The following is a 22,354-nucleotide window of genomic DNA, read 5'->3' on the forward strand; positions in this document are numbered from 1 at the left end:
CACATTAGATTTAATATGGCATCTAACCTGACTATGGTCTCTGCATCATATCAATTAATTCAACAACCAACCATCGAATAAGATTGAAAAATAGACCGGCTGACAAGATACAAGCATCAAAGATTCAAAACAAACAAAATGCATGTTCACATTTGAAATAGAATCTATTATTTATTATTTAGACACAGGGAGAAAGATTTTTATTTCTTAGTTTTCCTTTTCTCTACTGCACAATTTGCATAATTTCATGACATCATGTGGACAACCACAAAACCATAACATTGGATTTTTGTATACTATTTTCTTTTTCTCTTCTTTTTTTTTTTTTTACATGAAGTGAAAAACAAGACTCATTTTACAAGCATTTTTACAGTCCGCATACAACTTCAGATGATGTGTTCAATTTTTCTTTCTTTTTAAACTGAATCCGGAGGCAAAATATATCAACATACATCTAACAAAACATGCAACATCTATGTAAAAACATAGAAACTCTTTGTCAACCATTCAATTTGACGGAATTTTGTGTCGTCTTTTTTCCTTTTTTTATTTTTAAACCATCTTGTTTTCACTGTGAGAGATGTTGTTGATTTTGTCAAACAGGTTGGAATGGATTGATCGAACACATGATTTCAAAATGATCCAGATATTAGTTTCTTACATAGTTAGACAAATACAATATGTACAGACAGAGTTTGACCTCGATCACAATCACATGCTCAACGTCAGGCCAAATAAATATTCAGACCTCTTCTCATAGAAAATATCCTATGTATTTACAAAATCAAAAAATAACAAAATCACATTCACACGGTTTACAGCAACTGAATTCATCAAATGCATCATGATTGGGGTAATATTAGAATACAAGTTTATATTTAGTAGTTAAACAGATTGAATGGATGTGCTTGTTTAAAGGGAACATCTAAAAAAAAAAGAAAACATAAAAAAAAAATCACACTTTGAAAGGTGTGATGATCTAAATAAAACTGATGACACTTTTTACAGGTTTTAATAGGCCATCATAACGATGCACAACATAAAATATGCATTATTACATTTAAAATCTGCACAGATATATATATATATATATATATATATATATATATATATATATATATATATATATATATATTTACCTTTTACAAAAAAAACCAAACAAAAAAAATCTAATTTTCAGGTCAGCATATTTATTTTATCATTATTTACGATTACATTTTGAAACCTATGAAAACAATAATGTAAAGTGCATATGAGTAAAATGTACTGTGCCATAAAGTGGAAGTAATAAATAAATAAATAAAGAATAAACACTATACAATCTTCATATAATTAATTTCTTTTTTTTCCCCCTTTTCTTTAACAGATATACAAATATTCTGACACTCGCTTGATATCGCATGTTAAGATTTATGCATTCAAAGAACATAATCCATGTTGCATAGATTTACCCAAACAGAACCAGTGGATTTGGTTAAAACATCAGGTTGGCACACAATAGTTGATCTTACTATGACAGCAACCTTATATTCAGGTACATCTGTGCACCACTTGTGCAAGATGCAGATTAAATCATATAGAAACGTTAGTGTACATTTTATTAGCCAGGTAAGAAAACAGTCTGTTTCCATGTTTGAAAGATGTCCAGTGATATTGATAATGGAAACACTGACTGTTAAGTTAGAAAATTACTGTCTTGTGTTGAGATCCTAGACGGACAAAACACATGTGCCTTTATCTATCAATGGCACATACTAGTGTCATTACACACTGATATGGCGGAGGTTAAAGAGGCAGTGATCATAATGAAAAAGAACTAAACTGACATGAACAGATGAACTTTACAGCAGAAAAACAATATCAAAAGTGCACCACCATGGAACAGAGACACGTGACGCAGGACAGACACCTTGCACCATTAAAGTAAACAACAAAACGTTACATCAGGATTTCAATCAAGCCAACTGAGCCAGAATCCGTATATAAATGCCAAGGAGGACTCAAACGTACGTTAGTTATTATCATTATTATTATTGATCTTTGCATATTTGGAGTCACATTTGGAACTTGGTTACAAAACAGAGACAACATCTGACCACTAACATGACATTTACTTCAAGATGCTGTTCATAAAACAAACACACATGGTGGACACATACAATCATACTTCTGGGATGAAAATAGATGCCTTTTAACCTCAGAGAACCACATTTGAGGACTTGAGACGATAAAAACAAAGCACACCTCCATTTAGCATCCGGCAAAATTCTTGAAATGATCAGGAGGAATGTGTGAAACCCAGATCATCTCGACTTCATTGACCGATCCATGTCCAATAGCTGATGTCAGTCACAACCTGAAGTTTCAACGTTCCCTAAACATTGAAGACGACACTCAAGACATGATAAACGGAGGGATATTGAACTGTGTGACTGGATGTTGCATTCAAAGAATAGAATCCATTATATTTATGATTGTCTTTCTTCCTTACAGTATAACCTCCATACAGTGCATAACATAGTCTGATATGGTCATTATATATCACATGATTGTGTCAACTATATGCTACATCTATCCTCTTACGAACAATGTTTTTTTGCGAGAAATATATATGATTTTGTATTTTAATAAAAGCAGGAATGACATTGAAATGTAGTCATAATTGGCCCATGCCTAAGATATGTTAGATGTAGAATGTAGTTGCAGAAATGACTCCTGCAATAGCAGTGCTCTGGGAGTGGACATACATGTCTCTGTCTTGGTGAATGGACTCTTTCCATGATCTATCAGTCATTCCAGACACACAAACCCACCTTGTCCTGTTTTATTTCTCTTTTTTTGGAGGGCATTGATGGGAGATGGATGGCATGTGGTTATGGCTGTGTTTGACTGGTTGTGGCCACTAGCTTGTGCCAGCTGACGGCCCGCTTACGCATGTCCACATTGTCCAGCCAGATGTAGGCCTCACCAATCAGGGTCTTCTTCATAAATTTCCCTCCATTTGACACCAGGAACAGCTGTGAAGGGCAAGGGGATAAAAGACAAAGAGAGAAAGGAAGGAAATTAAATAATACAATACATGCACTATCATTTAAAAGCATTGGATCAGTTAGATTATTTATATTAATATATATTACAAATCAATATTTTTATGTAGTGACAGCAATGATTAAAATTGCTACAAAAAAATAAAAATAAAAATAAAATAAATGTTTTCTATTCGTCAACGAATCTTGAAAAGAATGTATCCTGGGTTTCTCAATAATAATAATAATAATAATAATAATAATAATAATAATAATAATAATAATAATCAGTACAACTGTTTTCAACATTGATTATAAGATTTTTATTTATTTATTTATTTTTCAAATCAGCATTTTAAAAGATTTCTGAAGAATCATGTAACAGACTGAAGTAATGGCTGCTGAATATTCAGCTTCGCCATCACAGGAATAAATTACATGTAATTTTATATAACTATATTAAGAAGTAAATAATTATATATAAAAATATGTATTAAAAAGGAAAAAAGTTATTCTATATTGTAATAATATTTCACAATATTCATTTTTTAAATCAAATAAATGCGGCCTTAATGCGCAGAAAAGACTTCTTGTGTATTTTGCTACTGGGTATAAAATGATACTCATTGTTCAGCCATATTGACTGTCTGGCATTTTGAATTTGCCTCAGTTTATATTCTCTCTCACCTGTATAGAGTGGCCAACAGGATTCAGGTTCAAACGAAATGTCTCATTGAATGATGGCTCTCTGTCGTGCCGACACACTCTGGTCTTCTTCTTTATGATCTTCTTTTGAGTGGCCACATTCACCACATACAGCTTTACATACAAGTCTATGACGTGAAATAGTGAAATAATACTTCTTCAGTACACTATCAAGATTTCTCAGTTGACATTTAACTTATCTTGACTAAAATATTTGTATGTCAGTGCCATATCTAAGGATGTGTTTGAGGAATGTTTCAATACCAGGTAGGTGGTCAGGAGATTTGAACTTGTAGGTGATGTTTCTGCACTGCAGGATCTCAAGAACCAGCTGCTCTCCTTCTGTCTTCATTTCCTTCTTTAAAGCAACCTTGATCTCACCCATCATCTTACCTACAGCCACAGACAGACAGATAGGTAGATAGATATTTTAAAATGTATTATAACATCATATATTCTATATATTTGTTGTCTCTACTCAATTTCTGGATGTGATTTTTCTTTTGTTGGGAGGCTGGAATGTTGCTTTAAGTTGTCGTTTGTTCAATAAAAGCTTATATAAGTGGTGAGCAATGGCGACTTCTAGTGTACACGCATGAAATTACAATTTTGCACTGAGCGGAATGGTAAATCAGTGATCCTTCCTTAAACTGTTAATACTATATATATATATATATATATATATATATATATATATATATATATATATATATATATATATATATATATATATATATATTTATATGATATAAAACATGGAGAAGTATACTGAAATGGATTACGAAACAAGATATCGGTGGTAACTAAATACCAAACAATGTTTTTGTGTAATGTTCATTAGGTTGTACAAAGTTCAGTAATGCACTTTTGACACTTTGCCATGCTCATGACACACTTAGAGTCTATGTTTAGTCGTGCCGACGTCTGTCTCCTTTGACAGCAACAAAAACACACACCCTGTGCTGTGATGAATTATTCAGCAGCGCATGGCAGTGACAGTGGCACGTCTAAAACAGAACAGAAGGGGATGACTGTTGTTTTCCTCTGTCTAACATTAGTCTCAACAGCTTTCAGACAAGTGCTAATTTAACCTCAGTGGTGAACCTGACCTGTGGAACACGGTTTAAAAATCTATTATGACTCACAGTTTGCCAATTTTATTTAGTTCTCATGAGGTTCACTTTTATGAGCACGGAAACAACTAAAAGTAGACTGTGTGTGAACTGAAACCTCACATGATACTGGAATATGAAACAGATTGTTACCTTCTGAATCAGACAGGTTCAAAGATTCAATTCCTCTGCCTTTATCGGTTCCGTTTGGAATGTTTTTCCTGATAGAGAATCGGATAAAAAGGTGTCAGAACTACAACTTTTTTTACTATTTGGGTATAAATTAAGTTTCCTACATTTTTTTTTACAAAGTATTTGTGTGTGTACTGTGTATATATATTGTGAATATATATACATTTTATGAAATAAAATGATGATAAAAAAAATCACTCAAAATAGGTTCAGAACTTATATAAAGATGTTAGTGCATCTTTATATAAGTTCTGAACCTATTTTGAGTGATTTTTTTTATCTGCAAAATCTGAGATATTTCCTAGTCATTTTATGAAATAAAATGATGATAAAAAAAATCACTCAAAATAGGTTCAGAACTTATATAAAGATGTTAGTGCATCTTTATATAAGTTCTGAACCTATTTTGAGTGATTTTTTTTATCTGCAAAATCTGAGATATTTCCTAGTCATTTTATGTATATATATATATATATATATATATATATATATATATATATATATATATATATATATATATATATATATATATATATATATATATATATATATATATATATATATATATATATATATATATATATACATAAAATGACTAGGAAATATCTCAGATTTTGCAGATAAAAAAAATCACTCAAAATAGGTTCAGAACTTATATAAAGATGCACTAACACTCAGATAGCCAAATATCATCCAACATATCGATCAGTCCACTGGATACACGGAAATCCATCTAATACAGATTAATACGATTACAGGAGTGAACAGGCATACTTACAACTGAGGGACCTGAAATATGGCACTGTCCACAGCGTTAGTGCCCAAAGTATCTTCACTGTCCAGAGTGTATGCATCCCCATCGATTATTTTGTGGTTTGCTTTATCTGTAGAAATACACACATACACAAACACATTAGACATGAGCCATATTAAGCAAGGGACTCGTTATTTACACTACTAACTTAAACATCATTTATGCAAAAAGAATGGAAATGCACTTTGCACACAAAGTTACATATGGACAGAAAAGATAAGAGAACTAAAAAAAAGAGACTACAGTGAAATTAAAAGTAATGCACTCTTTAAAAAAAATAAAAATAACGTTAAACATTGGTTTAAAAACACAACATTCTTCCATGCAAAGTTAACGGCTGCCTTGATTTTAGATTTAAACATTTTTGTGTTTTGCTACTTTAAAGGAGGCGTGGTTTGTGCTGATTTTATTCTTATTTAGAGAGAGGGAGGAGTCACGTCTCTCACCTCCTCTAGCAGAGATCCCTCCATTACGGTCATCTGACTCGATACTTTGCTCTCATTGGCTGGAAGATGTAGCGTGATCAATATTGGGCCAGTTCTGCCTTTAGATGGGGCAGTCTCTACACGGACTCATCCAGAGATTGCATGGCCTCCCTCACATGAAACCAGCTCATGATTTTTACACACCACAGTCATGCGGACATAGATATGAGTTTGAATCGGGGATAAGGGCCTGGGATTTTACTTGCAGAGGGGGAATGAGGTAACAGAGGGGTGCATCATGCTCTGGATGTCAATGTGAAGTGTTTTCCAAAATACACTCAGGTTTAGCTTACGATTAGCCTCCCTATGATGTCAGGAAAAAGTTCTGCTGTACTTTGAGGGATTTTTTTTATTTTTTAAAGCAAAAAAATGCCTCCTCTGCTACTAAAAAACCTGCTATTAAAAAAAAAAAAAAAACACTAAGCCTGAATGTCTGGCATTAAATTTTATCTTGGAAATAAAATGTTATTCTATCTCTCTTATATCTAATTGCTGACCCAAGTTTTACGACAGCTGATGGCAGATTTGTGATATTCAATTTACAGATGGGAGTTTAACAGAGATTGGTTGTTAAAAATATTAAGGGTTTTATAGGCTTTATTAAAAATTTATATCTTTATAATGAGATAATTTCTATTTTGCCACTCAGTATGCAAATATCAGTATATAAAACTGATTTGGATAAATTTATCATTACATGACTTGCTCATCAATGTTTCTTCTGCAGGGAATGGGTGCCGTCAGAATGAGAGTCCAAACTACTGATAAAAACATCATGGTAATTACGGCAAAATCTATTTGTGAAGCGAAAAGCTGCAAGTTTGGATTCTCATTCTGATGCCACCCTTTCACTGCAGAGGATCCCTTTGTCTACAAGTGATGTGATGTAATGCAATTTCTCCAATTCTCTTCTAATAAGGAAACAGACAGACAAAGGGGAGTAAATCCCCCCCCCCCCCCCAAAAAAAAAGTTTTTGGTGAACTATTGCTTTAATAGTCAATAAGATTTTTTCTGTCTTGTGGATTATTAAGTTTAATGTTTAATTTTGTGATTTTAATGAAGGCTTCAACTAATTAACAAAATGATGAAAACAAAACCAAAAACGAAACTATGTGTCAGAAAGGTGAGGACGAGAGGGAAAGGCAAAGAAATAGCGGAAGAGTGCGAGAACGAGAGGACAGACAGAAAGAAAGACAGAGAACAGATAGGCTGTGAGCTCATGTGAAGTAGTAAGTGTTACTTGGCTGGAGTCGGGCCTGTTGCACCGCAGCCTCAGCTGCAGCGATGGCGTTCCCGGCTTCTTCCAGGTGGGCCTGGGTGACGCTGCCTTTGCTCTGGCTGCGTGAGGGGCCGTGGGAGCGCAAGTGACTCTCAGAGGAAGATTTGGAGCTGCCGGGACTACTGTGGGACTTTTCTATTGTAAGGACCTGTGTATCTGTGAACATACAGTACATGCCCTCCATTAATCCAGCACTAATCCCAAATATTAAACCGTCCATCTCCTGTTCATTATACACTACTGTTCAGTTTCAAGTCAGTGAGTTTGTTTTTTTGTTTAGGAAAGAAATTAATACTTGAATTCAACAAGAATGCATTACATTCAAAAGTGACAGTTAAGATATAATATTACAAAATATTTATATTTTAAATAAAGTTATTTTGAACTTTCTATTTGTCAATTAAAATAATAATATATATTTTTTAAAACTATCATGGTTTCCACAAAGATATTAAGCTGCAGAACTGTTTTCAGCACTGCTGATAGTCAGGAATGATTTCTTAAGGATCATGTGACACTTAAGACTGGAGAAGTGATGCTGAAAATTAAACTTATGAATAACAGGAATAAATTACTTTTCAAATTATTTTAATAGAGTTAATTTTCTTTTAATATAATTTTAAATTCTGTTAAAATAGAAAGCGTTTTTTTAGAAAGTTGTTTTAAATTGCAGTAATATTTCTCAATTTTACTGTTTTGGTCACATAAATGCAGGCTTGGTGACTGTAAGGGGAAAAAAGTTGTAAAAAATTTACTGGCTGCAAAAGGTATTCTAAGACAAGTTACACTAATTCCCACTTGTGTGATTCCTGTGTGTATTTCTGTTTAGTATGCATGACCTACCTTTAGCAGGGTCAGGGAAAATGCCGTGACTTCGGCTCTTAATGACGGAGGTTTTAGGGGACTGCTGGTTCTCTGGTTGCCCTCCTTGACCTCCAGAACCTCCTGGCCCTCCAGGGCCCCCCTGACTGCCAGAGCCGCCCTGACCTCCGTTTCCCCCGGAGCCGTCGGGCCCCTGCGGAGGGTGTGTTTTTCCATTGTGAATACTCTCGCTTTGCTCCTTTAGGGGGTGCCAGCGAGGTGTGTTATCCAGCTGAGCTGTGTTTGAGAGATCAATGAGCACCTACAAAAAAAAAAAAAAAAAAATGTCAAAATAAACTCGTTAATAATGTGTTAGATTTCTATTTACTCATATGACTTAATAGAAATGTCTGTTTTCTATAAACTGTTCTATTTTGGATAATAATGTAAACAGATACTGACAGAATAATGACTTAACATAGTAAACCCTGGTGCAGAAGACAAAATGCTAGCATACTTTACATTACTTCTAAGGAATTATGCAAATTATGTTTTTCTCTGTTATTTTTTTGGTGCACGGTATGACACTCACTTCTCCCAGAAAATCATTTGAGGAATATCTGTCATAATCCCACACAGTAACCTCCAGAGTTTTCTTCTTCAGCTGAGGTGAACACACACACAAACAGACACACAAACATTTTCAGGCAGATGCAGGAAAAATACAATTCATCAAGGTAGAAACATCTTTTAACATAACATCTGTGACTCAGTAAACAGCATAGCAATGCAAAACTGGATTAACTTTCGGAGTTTTTAAGCATGCAAAGCCAAGTTTGGATGGAAAAAAATGGGACACATTGGGGATGGGAGTGTGATATAACATCCCTTGTGTTTTTGACTACTTTAATTACATGGTAAAGATCTGTGCATATTCCTTGGACTAAATAGGCTGTAACCTTATATAGCTAGAGAGGGAAGAAAGATGAACTCTAGTAGAGAGTAAAAAGAGAGAAAAATAGAGAGAAAAGCACACACACAGGGAAAGTTAAATTTTTCATATAGATCTTTTAGAAGAGATATTCAGAACAATTCATTTGAACTGAAATGTATATTATCCAAACAGGAACTAACTATATAAAAGACAACCACATTTTCATGAAATAGAAATCCTTCATAACATTATAAATGTCTTTACTTTAATGTGTCAAAAAAAAAAAAAAAAAAAAAAAAATCACTGACCCCAAACTTTTGAACAGTAGCATGTATTTAAATATATGTATATAAATATAATACATATATGATAATATAAATATAATAATAACTGCCATCATAAAATATTTTATAAATAAATTAAACATATAATACATTTATGATATAACAAAAATATAAATAAAAAATATATATAATAATAAAAAAATACATATGTAATAATATGTCTTACCTGCTCCAGATGGATGTTTTTATAAATTACGGTCTGGTTCCACTCTGGGTTCTGGGTCTTCTGGACATATTTAATCCTTCTCTTGTTTTCAGCACTGCACGGTTATCATGTTGAGACAGGATACAAGAAGCAATAAAGTTAGATGATACACTTCAAATGTTTACGTAGCATATTTTTAGCCACTTGAGGCTAGAGGAGTTGAGATGACCTCACAAGAGGCAACACCGATGCAGCTACGGTCCATGCCACCAATGATGATAATGACATTATCAGATCACAGAGTAAAAATCCAACTTCTACATGAGTATATGGGCGACCTATGCAAGCATACAATAGCACTAGACTCTTACAATGAGCTGACGTGAATTTGCACAATGGTAGAGTCGCACAACTGTACTTAATATTTACTGGCTTTGAGGGAATCAATTAAAGAATTGATTGACTTCAAATCAAAAACTTCAGAGGTAGAGGTTGCTTTGAGGTAGATCTGAGACACGTCACAGATGACACAGTAGGCTTCACCACATGAATGACAGCTAGATAATTAAAGAAAGGAAATCCAAACACACACACACACAAACACACACGCGCGCACCTGTGAAAAAGCAAAATGAAAAGAAAAGAAACACCACACTACCTTGCGTTCTGGACAACCATGACTTGGCTGAACCAATCCGGAGATTTGTGTGGAATGCAAAGTAAAAGTAGACAGACAAACAGACAACAGTCAGAGAATCCAAGGAAAGGGGAGACAGAAACCCCTCAAAAAAAGTTGAGGTCCGGGTCCGGGGTGGGGTTGTGTCTGTCCGGCTTTTAGTGCCAGACAAAAGAATCATTTGTGCAGGTAATAGGAACTAATCTCATAAACACTGGAGATATGGCCATTAGGAGATGGCAGATATAGCATTACACCCCATACTGGTGGAAACCATATCGATTGCGCTGTCTCCGCAGTCCGAGACACTGAGCTTGATTACTAGGTAGCATGTTAAGAGAGGAAGGCTAAGCTAATAAAAATTGACTTCTCTAAGGAAGATCTCTTCCACTTTAGTCTTCCAATAAGTCATTTCCATACTAAAGTGGTGAGGACTTCTACCAAGGAAGAAAGACCTTTTAGGCCACTGGATACGCCAATTATTACTGGTGACATTTTTATTCCGGCATCCAGCGATTCAGTCTATTATTAAAAACATTTTAACACTTTCTTTCCAATGTAATTATTATGGAATAATTTGTAGAGGGTACAATGGAGCTAAAGGCGCACTTGATTTTATTTAGCAGAAATTTGATATTGAAGAAAAAAACAACAACAGGAGCTATTCCACAAAAAAAAAAAAAAAAAAAAAAAAAAAAAAGATTCAAGTAACAAACAAAAAAATCTGACAATAAATTAACCACAATTACAACGTTTATATATGTGGACAAGGACACACATAAAATAAATATACGTACTGTAGATATTTTCTAAAGCTTTCATTCTTCGCTCTTACTATAATTTTAACACCTGCACACACACACACACACACACACACACACACACCCACACACAGAAAGAGCTGTGTACACAAGGATACTCACCCTCTCCCTGGCAAGAGATAGACCTTCACAAAAGGGTCTGTGTATCCATTGTTTTCTCTAGGAGCAAGGTTTCTTGCTTGTAGCACGTGAACAATCAGATTGCCCATATTCCTGTCATAGTTGATTTGAAGCTAAGGAAACGATATATATTATGAGATACATAATACTACAGGCAGTCTATTCAAATTGAATTTTATTCCTAAAATAAGCACTGGAAAGCTGCAATTTAAATTCAATAAAGCAGTCAATACTGGAGTGAGTCAGTAAGGCTGATAGTTCATTATTTTGGCTGTGTGCACTTGGATGAGTAAAATGACAAATTCAGAGTATGGGACACCATACTTGGCCATGTCACTTTAAATATGATATTTGAATATATTAAAATATTAGCATTTTTCATTTATTTAAATTCATTCTTTTCATAAACATAACAGTAAAATAATATTTTTCTTTAACTTATACACTGCAAACTTCTGCAACTTTTCATACTGCACAATTAGTTTTGCCTGGACATTAAAAATAAATAATAAAATTAATTAATTAATAAAATTTTTAAAAATAACTCCGTTACAACTGATATTCCAAAGTCAGTTAAATGATGTTTGCATTGTTTGATTACATTGATTAATATAGTAAGCTGCCTTATTCAGATATGTAGAAATGGAAAAAATGAACACAGCCAAAAAACAAACATATAATTCAAATTAATTTTAGAATGTACTTATCTGTATAAATGTATTCATTGTGAAATTGGTGCACATACTCACTTGTATTTCACCAGTGATTGGATGCGGTTGTGACTTCAGAACCTCAGCTGACTGAAAAACAAAATAATAGAAACTAAATCCCTGTCTGCTTTAAATCTAGTTTGAAGTTCCAAAATCTAGACACATTTGATGTATGCTCTAAATACATTAGGTGGCATCTTCATGCACACTTTACAGTACCTTGCTACTATGACGCTTCTTGTTGACAGAAGGGGACCCGGGTTGCCCAGGGCTGGGGACCCCACTTGAAGCGGCAGATCCGGTGCCAGAGTGCAAGTGTCCCGCTCTCTCCAGAGCAGACAGCACGGAAGCAGGAGTCTGCTGCTGCGATACCTTCTGCAGCTCTGCAGCCAGCTGCTTTGGGTCAACACCTGGAGAACGCTGATGCTCACCTACAACACAAATACACACAACAACTATATCACAAAACAAACCCTTTTCAGCTTACTTATTAATAAAGACACATTTGTCACGGTAAGGAGTACAAGAATTTTGATGCACAAAAACAGTCCTAACACACAGATTCATGACCTTGGGTTAAAATCAGAAAGTTGTAGGAGAGGAAGTGACAACTTCAGATAAGAGCCCTTGTTTTAGTCCACCTCCCGGCACGAGAGGTGGATGCACTAACAAGGAGGCTAAATGATTTCTCGCTCCTGTGAAAAGCTTATTAAAGGCATCACAACATGTAAATATAGTATGAAGGGAAGACCAGAAAATGTTGGAGACACTCACCAGTTCTCAACTGAGTCTGGTGCTCCATTTGCTGAGGGTGTTCTGTGCCGGAGAGCATGTTTAGGTCTCTAAACAGCAGTCAAGATAACAACTGTATTAGCATATTGGCTTAAAGACCACAATTTGACCATGTTTGACAGTTAAATCGATGTCTCACCATTCAGCATTAAATAAGACACATTCTAGAAACTGAAACGTTATTTCAAGTCTAATTGTGTGAAATTATATTACAAAAATGCACTGAACTACCATGGTACAGTGAGGGTATCTGCTGGTAAACCATGGTCCTTAAATATACCATGTTCATATATTGATAAAAACAAATGTTTCTAGGGGCACTAAATCAGCATATTATCATGGTGGACTTAACATTGAATAAATGATTGAAACATACAGGCGCAAACATATTTCTGCCTCTCCATACTGCTGACCCACAATGCTTTGCACTTCCTCATATGTTTTTCCCAGCAGAGAGATTCCATTCCACTCTAGAACCTGCATTCCTGAGGAACACAACACATATCAGATCCAGTGAGAAAAAAAAAACAGGTATTAGGTCAGAACACAAAAAACAGATACTCACAGTGCACCTTAGCAAGAACATTATTTGTTTGCAGATTGTTATGGAAAGTATTAAAAATAGGTGTTGTTTATAAAAGTCACCAAATGTATGATTATTTTTTAAAAACCTCAAATCTAGAGCAAAAGTTTGGATTCTTTGCACTCTGTATTGGGAGACACCAAAAACTATTATGATAGAGTCACCCACAGATAGAAAGATAGATGTGCTATTGTGATTCCTGAGGGTAAATTCAGGAAAAAAAACAATCACTGAATTAACCAAACACATAAATAACACACACACTATTGCAAAAGCATGCTTCCCTAAGCACTTCGCTCACTACAAGGAAACAGTCCTGGAGCTTCAGAGCCCGAAAACAAGGGCAGAAAACAGAGAGAGAAAAAAAAAACTATTTAAAAGCATCACTGCAAACCCAAGCCCGCTTGAGGTTAAACCCCGAGCACTTACACAAATAAAACCGAGTCTTCAGATTGGTCTTTTGCATTCGAAGTGCTTCAGCGGATGATAACAGCAGGGCATCATTCAAATGTCTGTTCATCTCTACAAAATCAATGCCTTTAGTTTCCACTCAAAAACCTCTCAAATGTTCTGCAAGTGCGTCAGTCATATCTCCATATTACTCTGCAAGATTACCACTAGGCCAAAATCATTATTTCAGCTTTGAAATTTGTATCTGAATGATTTGTGCATAGTTGGGATTGGATTCAGTTTATATGTTGAAAATACTGTGAGCTATAAAAGGGAGCGTCTTCAAAGGCTTTAATGTCATATGAGTATGCATTGTGCAGTTGTGTATTCACTCAACTCTTGGCCCAAGTAATAATATTGCTACAGCTATCAGATATTAAAGCTGCTCTCTAGCACATTTTCCACTGTGGCAGCAGACATTATACTGTATAAAGAGAAAAGCATATTTAAGATGCTAAGAACAGATGCTTGTGTAATTTGCCAGAAGACTGGTGCTTGCATATTTCAGGAACGAAACAAAAAAGTAGACAAAAGTCTTGGCACTAAAAAGGAAACATTTTAATATAGCAAGTCTTTGCTAAAAACACAAGTTACGAAAGAATAAAAATCAAACAAGCGAAAACATGTTCAGGTAGCCGAGCTTCTCTCACAGGGGCTCATCTAAATTGACAGAGTGTGCTGAGCCAGCATTTGTCAACAAGGAGAGCAATCATACCACAACAATAGCATACTGGAATGAGAAATAGCCTTTTAAATTAGGTACTTTTCCCTTTGAAAGAATACTGAATGCTTAAAATGAATGTTTTTTGCTGATACTTGCTTTTTAAAAATACTTTTTAGGAATTTAGGAATTGCATCAATACAAAAGCATCAATATAAACTTGTTTTAACCACATTTTCTTATTTATTGCCTCTCTTTCACTTCTTTAACCCCTTACTCTCTGTAAGATAATTTAATTTGCTAATGTTATCAGATTAACTAATACAGAAGTTCTTACCTTCAACAACTTTTCCTGTATACTCAGCACATCCCCCTGCTGAAACCTTGGCAATGTAGGCTCCGATCTCACCGTTGGTCCCTGGAATCTCTTTTCCACCCACAACTCTAATTCCCAGCCCACTGCCTGAATTCAGATGAGTTCAGTTTAGCCGATGAATGACCAGTTACTAATGATTAATTGGATCCTAGTCAGAGCATTTCAGGATCATTTTAAACATAATCTCTTCGTCAACATGGCTTCCATGAGATAGATTACATTTGCTGTTATGCTTTTCCTTCCAGTAATTTAACTTGCATGCCTAAATGCTACATTTCGCTATGTGTATCTTGTAGAGTAATTGCTATGAAAACGTACCTGAGACGGTGTGGTCCTTAGGGTCCCTTTGCAGTTTGATGCGAGAGTGTGGGAAGGGGTAATGGCCGCCTTTCATCTGTAACAACAAAAATAATCCAAAAGAATAAACAGTAGCTGAAGTTCTAACAGCAATTTTGAAATAAATACACAGACGTAGTTTGGTGTTCTTTCACAGATAGGTGCAGTATATTCATGTGTGACTTTGGTTAAAGTAGAATATGTTCCTGGAATAACATTCGGATTGTAGGGTTAGCCTTAAAAGTTTGGGTTGGGGCTAAAACATCAGATATTGACCTATAACTCTACTACTATAATGTACAAATAATGTTTTTTTTTTGTTTGTTTGTTTTTTTTTTTGTGGGTACATTATTCCAGGATCAACAAAATTTCCAGGAACACATCCTACTTAGCGAAACTAATTTACCTGTCTTCTCTCTGCCCCAGCTTCTGGTCCTCCACGTCCCTGGCGGGGTTTGTCAAACCAGTCTGTCTCTTCGTGCTGAAGGTGATATGCTAAAAGACAGGAAGAAAGCATCCACTGTACCATCACAAGTGACAAAACTGGGCCATGTGTCCCACTCCACCACTTTTCTCCCAGACAACCATCCCTTCACCACCCCCAGTCGGGAACACTCCTTTGCTAGAGTGTTTGAACTGACAGCTTGATGGATTTGGGTCAGGGCTTCCGAGAACAATATCTATGTTTCAAAAGGGTTTGGACACTAACCTCCATTCTGCAAAGCTTCAAATCAAGAGAGTTTGTTTAGATAAATACTAAATATACTAAGTACCCTGACCCCAGGGGAAGCAGTGACAGAGGATGGTGAGGGCAGAAAAAGGATCTGAGATGTGTGTCTAGGCATGCACACATGAACATGCATGCTGTCTCTCTTCCAGATTGGGCTACATGTCATGCGTCGAGCATTTGATAAGAGAACTGTTGTGGGAACTAACCACAGCAGAAACACGCAGATACACACACCATCATACAACAGTGTGATGATGAGATGCCTTACCAAATGTCTAATGATTAGTAAGTTTTCTGTTAGTACACTAGTAAGCATTTACAAATGAAACACTACTCAAACAAAACTACAGCTTTTGTTCTATAAAACCAGACTTTCATGATGCTAAAACTATTCCGTTATTCCAAACTGCAGTCTGAACACCAGAACCTTTTCGTAATTAATTCAACATTCTTAGAGATAAATTTAGTTGAGACACAAAATTGTGTTACAAATCTAAAACTAAATCAATTTAGTTTTCAATCCAATTGTGTTAGATTCTTGCTTAAAATAATGGATATGCTCTTAAAATAAAGGTTCCAAGAAGAGGGGTTTGTAGTGATGCCATAGAAGAAGATTTTTGGTTTCCTAAAAAGGAAAAGTTCTTCAATAATATATTTTTTTTTCTTGGTGTGAAGCATATTTTAATGATATGATGAACCTCTTTTAAAATGGAAAGGTTCCATGGATGTTAAAGGTTCTTTATGGAACCTTCAATGCCAATAAAGAGCCTTTATTTTTAAAAGTGTAAGATTTTTCTTCTAAACATAATTCTAAAATATGCAACTTTGTCTCTCAAGTAAACTAATCTTGTTTTGTCTTAAGAATGTTTAGATATTTTAGTTGTAAAACACAACTAAAATACCAATTAAAACAAGGATTCTTGCTGAGTACTTGTTCTCACCTACACAGTTGCAATGCTTATATGTTAGATTTGCATCCTTCAAGACTGTACATAGGCCTAGTGCCGTTTTCCAGTTTCTTTTTTAAGTAGTCTAGCACTTTCTTCAATGACATTGGGAATTCCTAGAATAATTCATAACTCAAGCTAGGGCAGACATGTCAGCATATACCTAAAATAGTTCAGGCAAGCAATATCTTCTCTTTTGTTTACTCTGTAGTTTGCACAACCTGCAGATGCCTTGATCACAATACTGTGTAAGCGAAGCATTTTTTATTCTTGAGGCAGCACTACAATATGTCACAAATCATCATTTAACTCCTAATAGAGTAAGAAGAAAACTGACAACTTGATCTGTCTGCAGGAGTTTCGCAATATTGAGCTTGACATGCTGTCATTCTGCAAGGAAATGTCTCCTTAAATCAACAGTGCCTTCCCTTTATTACTGAAGTTAGAGGATGCACTGACCATGGCGAACATATGATCTATAGAAAACTGGCATTTTAGCCAAAACAATACGAGAAGGATATTTCACTCTAATAACTTGTATCCTGCATCACCAAAAACAGCACCTTTGCCCTGTATTTTGAACATCAACTAGTTTCAGAGCACTCCATTCCATTAGTGATATTTTGGTGGGGCAAGATAAGTTGCTAGAATGACGTTTCCTAATGAGATTAGCTTGTTCTAGGAAACTTCTGCTACAGTATGCTCACATATGCACTCATGTATGTAGACATGTATGTGCCCTGGTTGATATGATAAGACCATGTCAGAGAGACCTTGAAGAAGTGCAGTGATAATGAACACCAGGATGGGTCTGAGGTGTACCACTGAGAAATGCCCATTAATCAAGACTATGGCACGCATGAAAGTAGGTTTATGCTTAGTGATATTTTGAAGGTTGTTGAACAGCAGTTCTCACCTTTCACATTCCAGCTAGGACCTCCAGCTGTAGTACAAACATTGTATTTCAGAGAATTCATAGTCAAATGTGCCTTAAAACAGAGCTATGTTTTGCCAATAAACACACAAACACACACCGTTATATTTGCAGTGGAAGTGAATTATGTTCCGTAGCAAACATCTAATTCATACATTTTCTATAATACATAAAGCACACCATTGTAGTCAGTATTTCACTCTAGACAGTCTTTTAAATAAATTCAGAATTCTGTAAGGTAGCCCAATAAAAATAATGATAATTCTATATAATAATATTTAAGATGTGCAAAAAAGTTTACACAAAGCTATAAAGGAAATTATTTGTTTGGCAAATAAATGCCCCAGGTTCCAAATGAACTAAGCTCTATTGACAGCATTTATGGCATATTTGCAAAAACCACGTAAAATCAATTTTAAAGTAAAATTGATGGTTTTAAAATTTTATTATTTATTAATTCTGCTTGTTTATACAAACTGAGACCACTGAAAGAGCTTTGGAGCCTTGAATGTTTCTTTGACTGTAAACTAAAACAAAGCAAAACAGGTTGCATCCTGAAACACCAATTGTTTCTGATATTCTCAAGACAGAGCCTGGGGTCATATTTATGCAAACCCGGCAGAGCATTTAGTTTTGTAAACCAAAATATATTCATACTTTGCACATATTTACACCTGGCTCACGTTAAACTTCTAAAAATTTATAAAACACACAGAAAGAGAATTAATACAATATTAATTGAGAAAAAGAAATGTTATATATATATATATATATATATATATATATATATATGTGTGTGTGTGTGTGTGTGTGTGTGTGTGTGTGTGTGTGTGTGTGTGTGTGTGTGTGTGTGTGTGTAACATGCAAGATGTTTTTAAATTCCCATTCATTAGCCATGCAAAAAAAAAAAAAAAAGAAAAAAAAAAGAAACTTGAAATAGCAAGAATTTATTCAGGATGAAATTTGGAAACACTGATTACAGACATTAACATCACATGAATAAAATTGTTAAAAGTAGTAGAGTTGAAGGTAATGGAAAATTAATCTTCAGTGTATGCATGTTATAACCGGATTAGCTTCATGAATCTTTGACTAAGCGTGTCTAAACAGAATCTCTCATTTAATTTACAATTTTTTATCATCATTTGTCAAAAGCACAAATTTGTCTGTTTTATTGTCCACGAGGACAGAACAGGTGAAAACATAAATTCACTACATTAATTTTGTCCGATCAATGTGATGACATGTATTTTTGCAATTTGAAATATTCTGGATTAATGAAAACAAGACAAACTGAACCAGGTACTTGCATGGATATAACATTTGAGAATGTCTTCACAAGAAGACAAAGTTTAATTCTGATTTAAAAGAATGGCTTAGTATCCTATAGCTGTTGGAATTATAGTGAAAGATACTGGCAGCTTGTAGATAAATTTATATTCTACCGATTAACCGCATGTGGCGAGTGGGGCGGAGCAGAGCCCACTTGCCACACCGCATAACTGTTTTCCCCCAACATACAGCATAAAACAAAATTATCACAATTTCATTTATATATTTCATAAACAGTCTACTGCCTTCCTAAGATAATCAGTCACTAAATGATTCTGACAAAATTACAGGATGTTGTAACTTCATAGACTAAAGGCAGAACAGTCTCCTCGTCAGCTGCAGGGCTGTGATAAATAGCATAGGCACTGAGTGTATAATTAATTAAAATAGCTGAATGAACAGTTATGAAGATATCCTTAATCACTTCTCTTCTTATATGTACTGTATATGACAGAACAATAATGGTAAAGGAAACAAAATTATCTTTTATCTTAATTATCAAAATGATATATATATATATATATGTGTGTGTGTGTGTGTGTGTGTGTGTGTGTGTGTGTGTGTGTGTGTGTGCGTGCGTGCGTGTGTGTGTGTAGATGAAAATGTAAATTTAAAAGAATGACATTATACAAATGTGACAGACTGCAAAGTGTAAAGCAAAATTCCAAGACAAAAGATGAAAAAAGAAAAGGAAAATGTAACAGCTGAGTTTACACACAGATTTATGTTATGCATTCAGAGCCATACAATATATGCATATCAACAGAAGCTAGGGTTGAAGATAACAGATCTCATAACAAATTTACCTTCACTATCTGACATGGCCCCCTGAAGGTCATCCTTTATAAAGGCAATGTCCCGTTTATAGCCACTTGTCCTGGACTCCTCTCTCATGTGCTGTTGGACTTCTGGAAGAGAGTGACTGGAGCCAAACTGGTCTCGTGAGTCTGCTGAGATGGGTGGGAGTGGGCCTGCAGATGCCCTGGCCATGCCCATGGGCTGACCTACAGGGCTCAGTGGACTCTCCTCTTCAGAGTTTTGTGCAACAATGGGAATTCGACCCCTGCTCTGACTAATTGGCAGACTTGTTGGTTTAGCCCTAGATACAAACTGGGAATCCATACCCTCACCCTCTGCTTTTAGGCGTAATGATGAGTTTGACAAGTCTCTTTTGATAGACAGGTCCAGTCCATATACAGAGGAAGGCCTAGAGGAAGGTCTTGACCGAGTGCCACTGGGGTAAGTGCCATCATCATGAAGGGAAGACCTTATGGTAGGCCCTAGATTGAGAGATTGGCCATAGTTGAGTGACTGAGACAGGCTAGCTCCAAGATCTGAACCCAAATATTTATGTTGCTCCGCAAGGTTCTTCCTAAGACCAAATGTGATCTCATCCTGCAGTAGCCTTGCCCTGGCAGACAGTCCACCAACTGATGAGCTGGCAGATGATAAAAAAGTGCTGTAATCTAGCTCATGGTCCCTGCTCTCTTGGATAGGTGAAAACTTTGTAATTTTGGGGTCAATTAGTGCTTTTTTATTCTTTAGCTGTTTCTGGTAAAGAACTGAGGCCGGAAGTTGCTTGGCAGCTTGCTTCTCTAAAGTTAGTCTCCCGATGCTATATTTGTCAGCTTTGGGGAAATGCTTATAATTAACGTCAGAGTGGAGGTAGTGAGGCAGGCCTGTAAGCTGTTCGAGACTATCCGTACCACGTCGGAACTCCTGCTTAATTTGTTGTTTTAACATCTTCAATTCATATGGCTCTTCCATGGAATCTTCGTCTGCTTTATCATATGAATGCAATCGAGAAGCAGCCTGAAGAGGTCCAAGAAAGTCTGCCACATCTGCTGTCCGACGAACATCAGCCGTCCGGAGAAGTCGGTCAGCTTTGCTTATATCCTTATCAGCGATACTGAAGCTTGAACCAAGGCCTGCAGAGCTCTTTGTGAGTTCGCCGATGTCATCAATCAACACATAGTTCCTGGCATTGTGGTGGTCAAGGTCTGCATAGAAGGACTCAGCTGATATGCTGGACAAGGGACTGCTGGCCATGCTGGCCCTCTCTTCCAAGCCCATCCTCAGATCAAGGCTACTGTATTTGCCACCGAGATGGGAAACTCCGTATGCACTCTCTGTGGATGTAGGGACAATTAGGAGGGGCTGGTTGCGTACAACCTCATAGTTTGTCGTAATCTTTGGTTCTAAATCAGACAAAGTAGTCTGACGGGGTTTCTGATGCATCAGGAGGAGTGAGGAATGGTCATAGCCAGTCTGCTGGGACTGCTGATTGAGTGAGGGCACTGATGAGTAGATGGATTGGTAGGGGGACACCTGCTGATGGTAAAGAGACTGCTGCTGGTACAATGTCTGTTGAGGACACTGACTTGTTTGGGATTCATACTGATAATGGGAGTATGGACTCATAAGCTGTGCATACTGGGACTCAGACTCAGTCTGTGGTGGAATGAACTGGTTAAACTCTGACTGTGGGGCAGTCCGTGGCCGTTCTAGTCCATGACCATTACCTCGTGCCTCTCTGATATTGCTGACCTCGCTATCTGACATGTAGTCTCGCTCTTCTGCCACTCCCTGTAAGTAGGCTCTCTCTCTCTTCTCTCTCTCTTTCAGTAAAGCCTCTTTTCTTCGATTTATACCCATCTCCAGATACCTCAATTTAGCATCTATCTCTTTCTCCTCTTCATCAAGTTCTGCCTGAATCTTACGGAGTTTTGAGGACTCACGTTCAACTAAATCCAGCTCTTTGTCTATGTCTTGGAGGATTTTGGCCCGTGCCATAGTGGTGTTCCTGCACAATCGTCTTCTGGCAGAAGCAGTGGTGTACCCAGAGAGGCAAATGAGGGTATCTTCTTCCGGAGGTGGATGAGGTAGTGTGCGTTTTACTTTCTTCTGAGTGCCAAGTGGTGTGCCGCTCTGAGAACCTTTGCTCTGTTAATAAAACAGAAATAAAACAAATAAAACAGAAATAAAAAGAATAACAAGAAGCAATATATTAAGCATGGACCATTTACAATGCAATCATTATAAGAGGAC

At 36.0% G+C, this 22,354-nt stretch overlaps 1 protein-coding gene across 5 annotated transcripts in view; it reads right to left on the minus strand.

Moving 5' to 3' along the window:
• Nucleotides 1-1,186: 1,186 nt before the first annotated feature.
• The window catches only part of LOC113073054 (protein piccolo-like), a 74,108-nt gene continuing 52,940 nt past the window's right edge, over nucleotides 1,187-22,354 (minus strand). For 2 of the 5 annotated variants that reach the window (XM_026245928.1, XM_026245927.1), the window contains exons 19-38: nucleotides 20,113-22,249; nucleotides 17,957-17,983; nucleotides 15,770-15,858; nucleotides 15,346-15,421; nucleotides 14,989-15,114; nucleotides 13,334-13,442; nucleotides 12,940-13,007; nucleotides 12,385-12,596; nucleotides 12,205-12,255; nucleotides 11,438-11,568; nucleotides 10,497-10,523; nucleotides 9,860-9,953; nucleotides 9,008-9,079; nucleotides 8,458-8,737; nucleotides 7,576-7,770; nucleotides 5,814-5,919; nucleotides 4,997-5,064; nucleotides 3,996-4,124; nucleotides 3,714-3,859; nucleotides 1,187-3,017 (exon numbers count right to left, since the gene is read on the minus strand). In XM_026245928.1, the coding sequence (XP_026101713.1) occupies nucleotides 2,874-3,017; nucleotides 3,714-3,859; nucleotides 3,996-4,124; nucleotides 4,997-5,064; nucleotides 5,814-5,919; nucleotides 7,576-7,770; nucleotides 8,458-8,737; nucleotides 9,008-9,079; nucleotides 9,860-9,953; nucleotides 10,497-10,523; nucleotides 11,438-11,568; nucleotides 12,205-12,255; nucleotides 12,385-12,596; nucleotides 12,940-13,007; nucleotides 13,334-13,442; nucleotides 14,989-15,114; nucleotides 15,346-15,421; nucleotides 15,770-15,858; nucleotides 17,957-17,983; nucleotides 20,113-22,249 (4,287 nt within the window). In that variant the 3' untranslated portion in view covers nucleotides 1,187-2,873. The remainder of the gene's footprint in view (nucleotides 3,018-3,713; nucleotides 3,860-3,995; nucleotides 4,125-4,996; nucleotides 5,065-5,813; nucleotides 5,920-7,575; nucleotides 7,771-8,457; nucleotides 8,738-9,007; nucleotides 9,080-9,859; nucleotides 9,954-10,496; nucleotides 10,524-11,437; nucleotides 11,569-12,204; nucleotides 12,256-12,384; nucleotides 12,597-12,939; nucleotides 13,008-13,333; nucleotides 13,443-14,988; nucleotides 15,115-15,345; nucleotides 15,422-15,769; nucleotides 15,859-17,956; nucleotides 17,984-20,112; nucleotides 22,250-22,354) is intronic. The other 3 variants (XR_003280446.1, XM_026245930.1, XM_026245929.1) reach the window with 3 other exon arrangements.

The sequence above is a fragment of the Carassius auratus genome, unplaced genomic scaffold, assembly GCF_003368295.1.
Source record: "Carassius auratus strain Wakin unplaced genomic scaffold, ASM336829v1 scaf_tig00011294, whole genome shotgun sequence".
Taxonomy (NCBI): domain Eukaryota; kingdom Metazoa; phylum Chordata; class Actinopteri; order Cypriniformes; family Cyprinidae; genus Carassius; species Carassius auratus.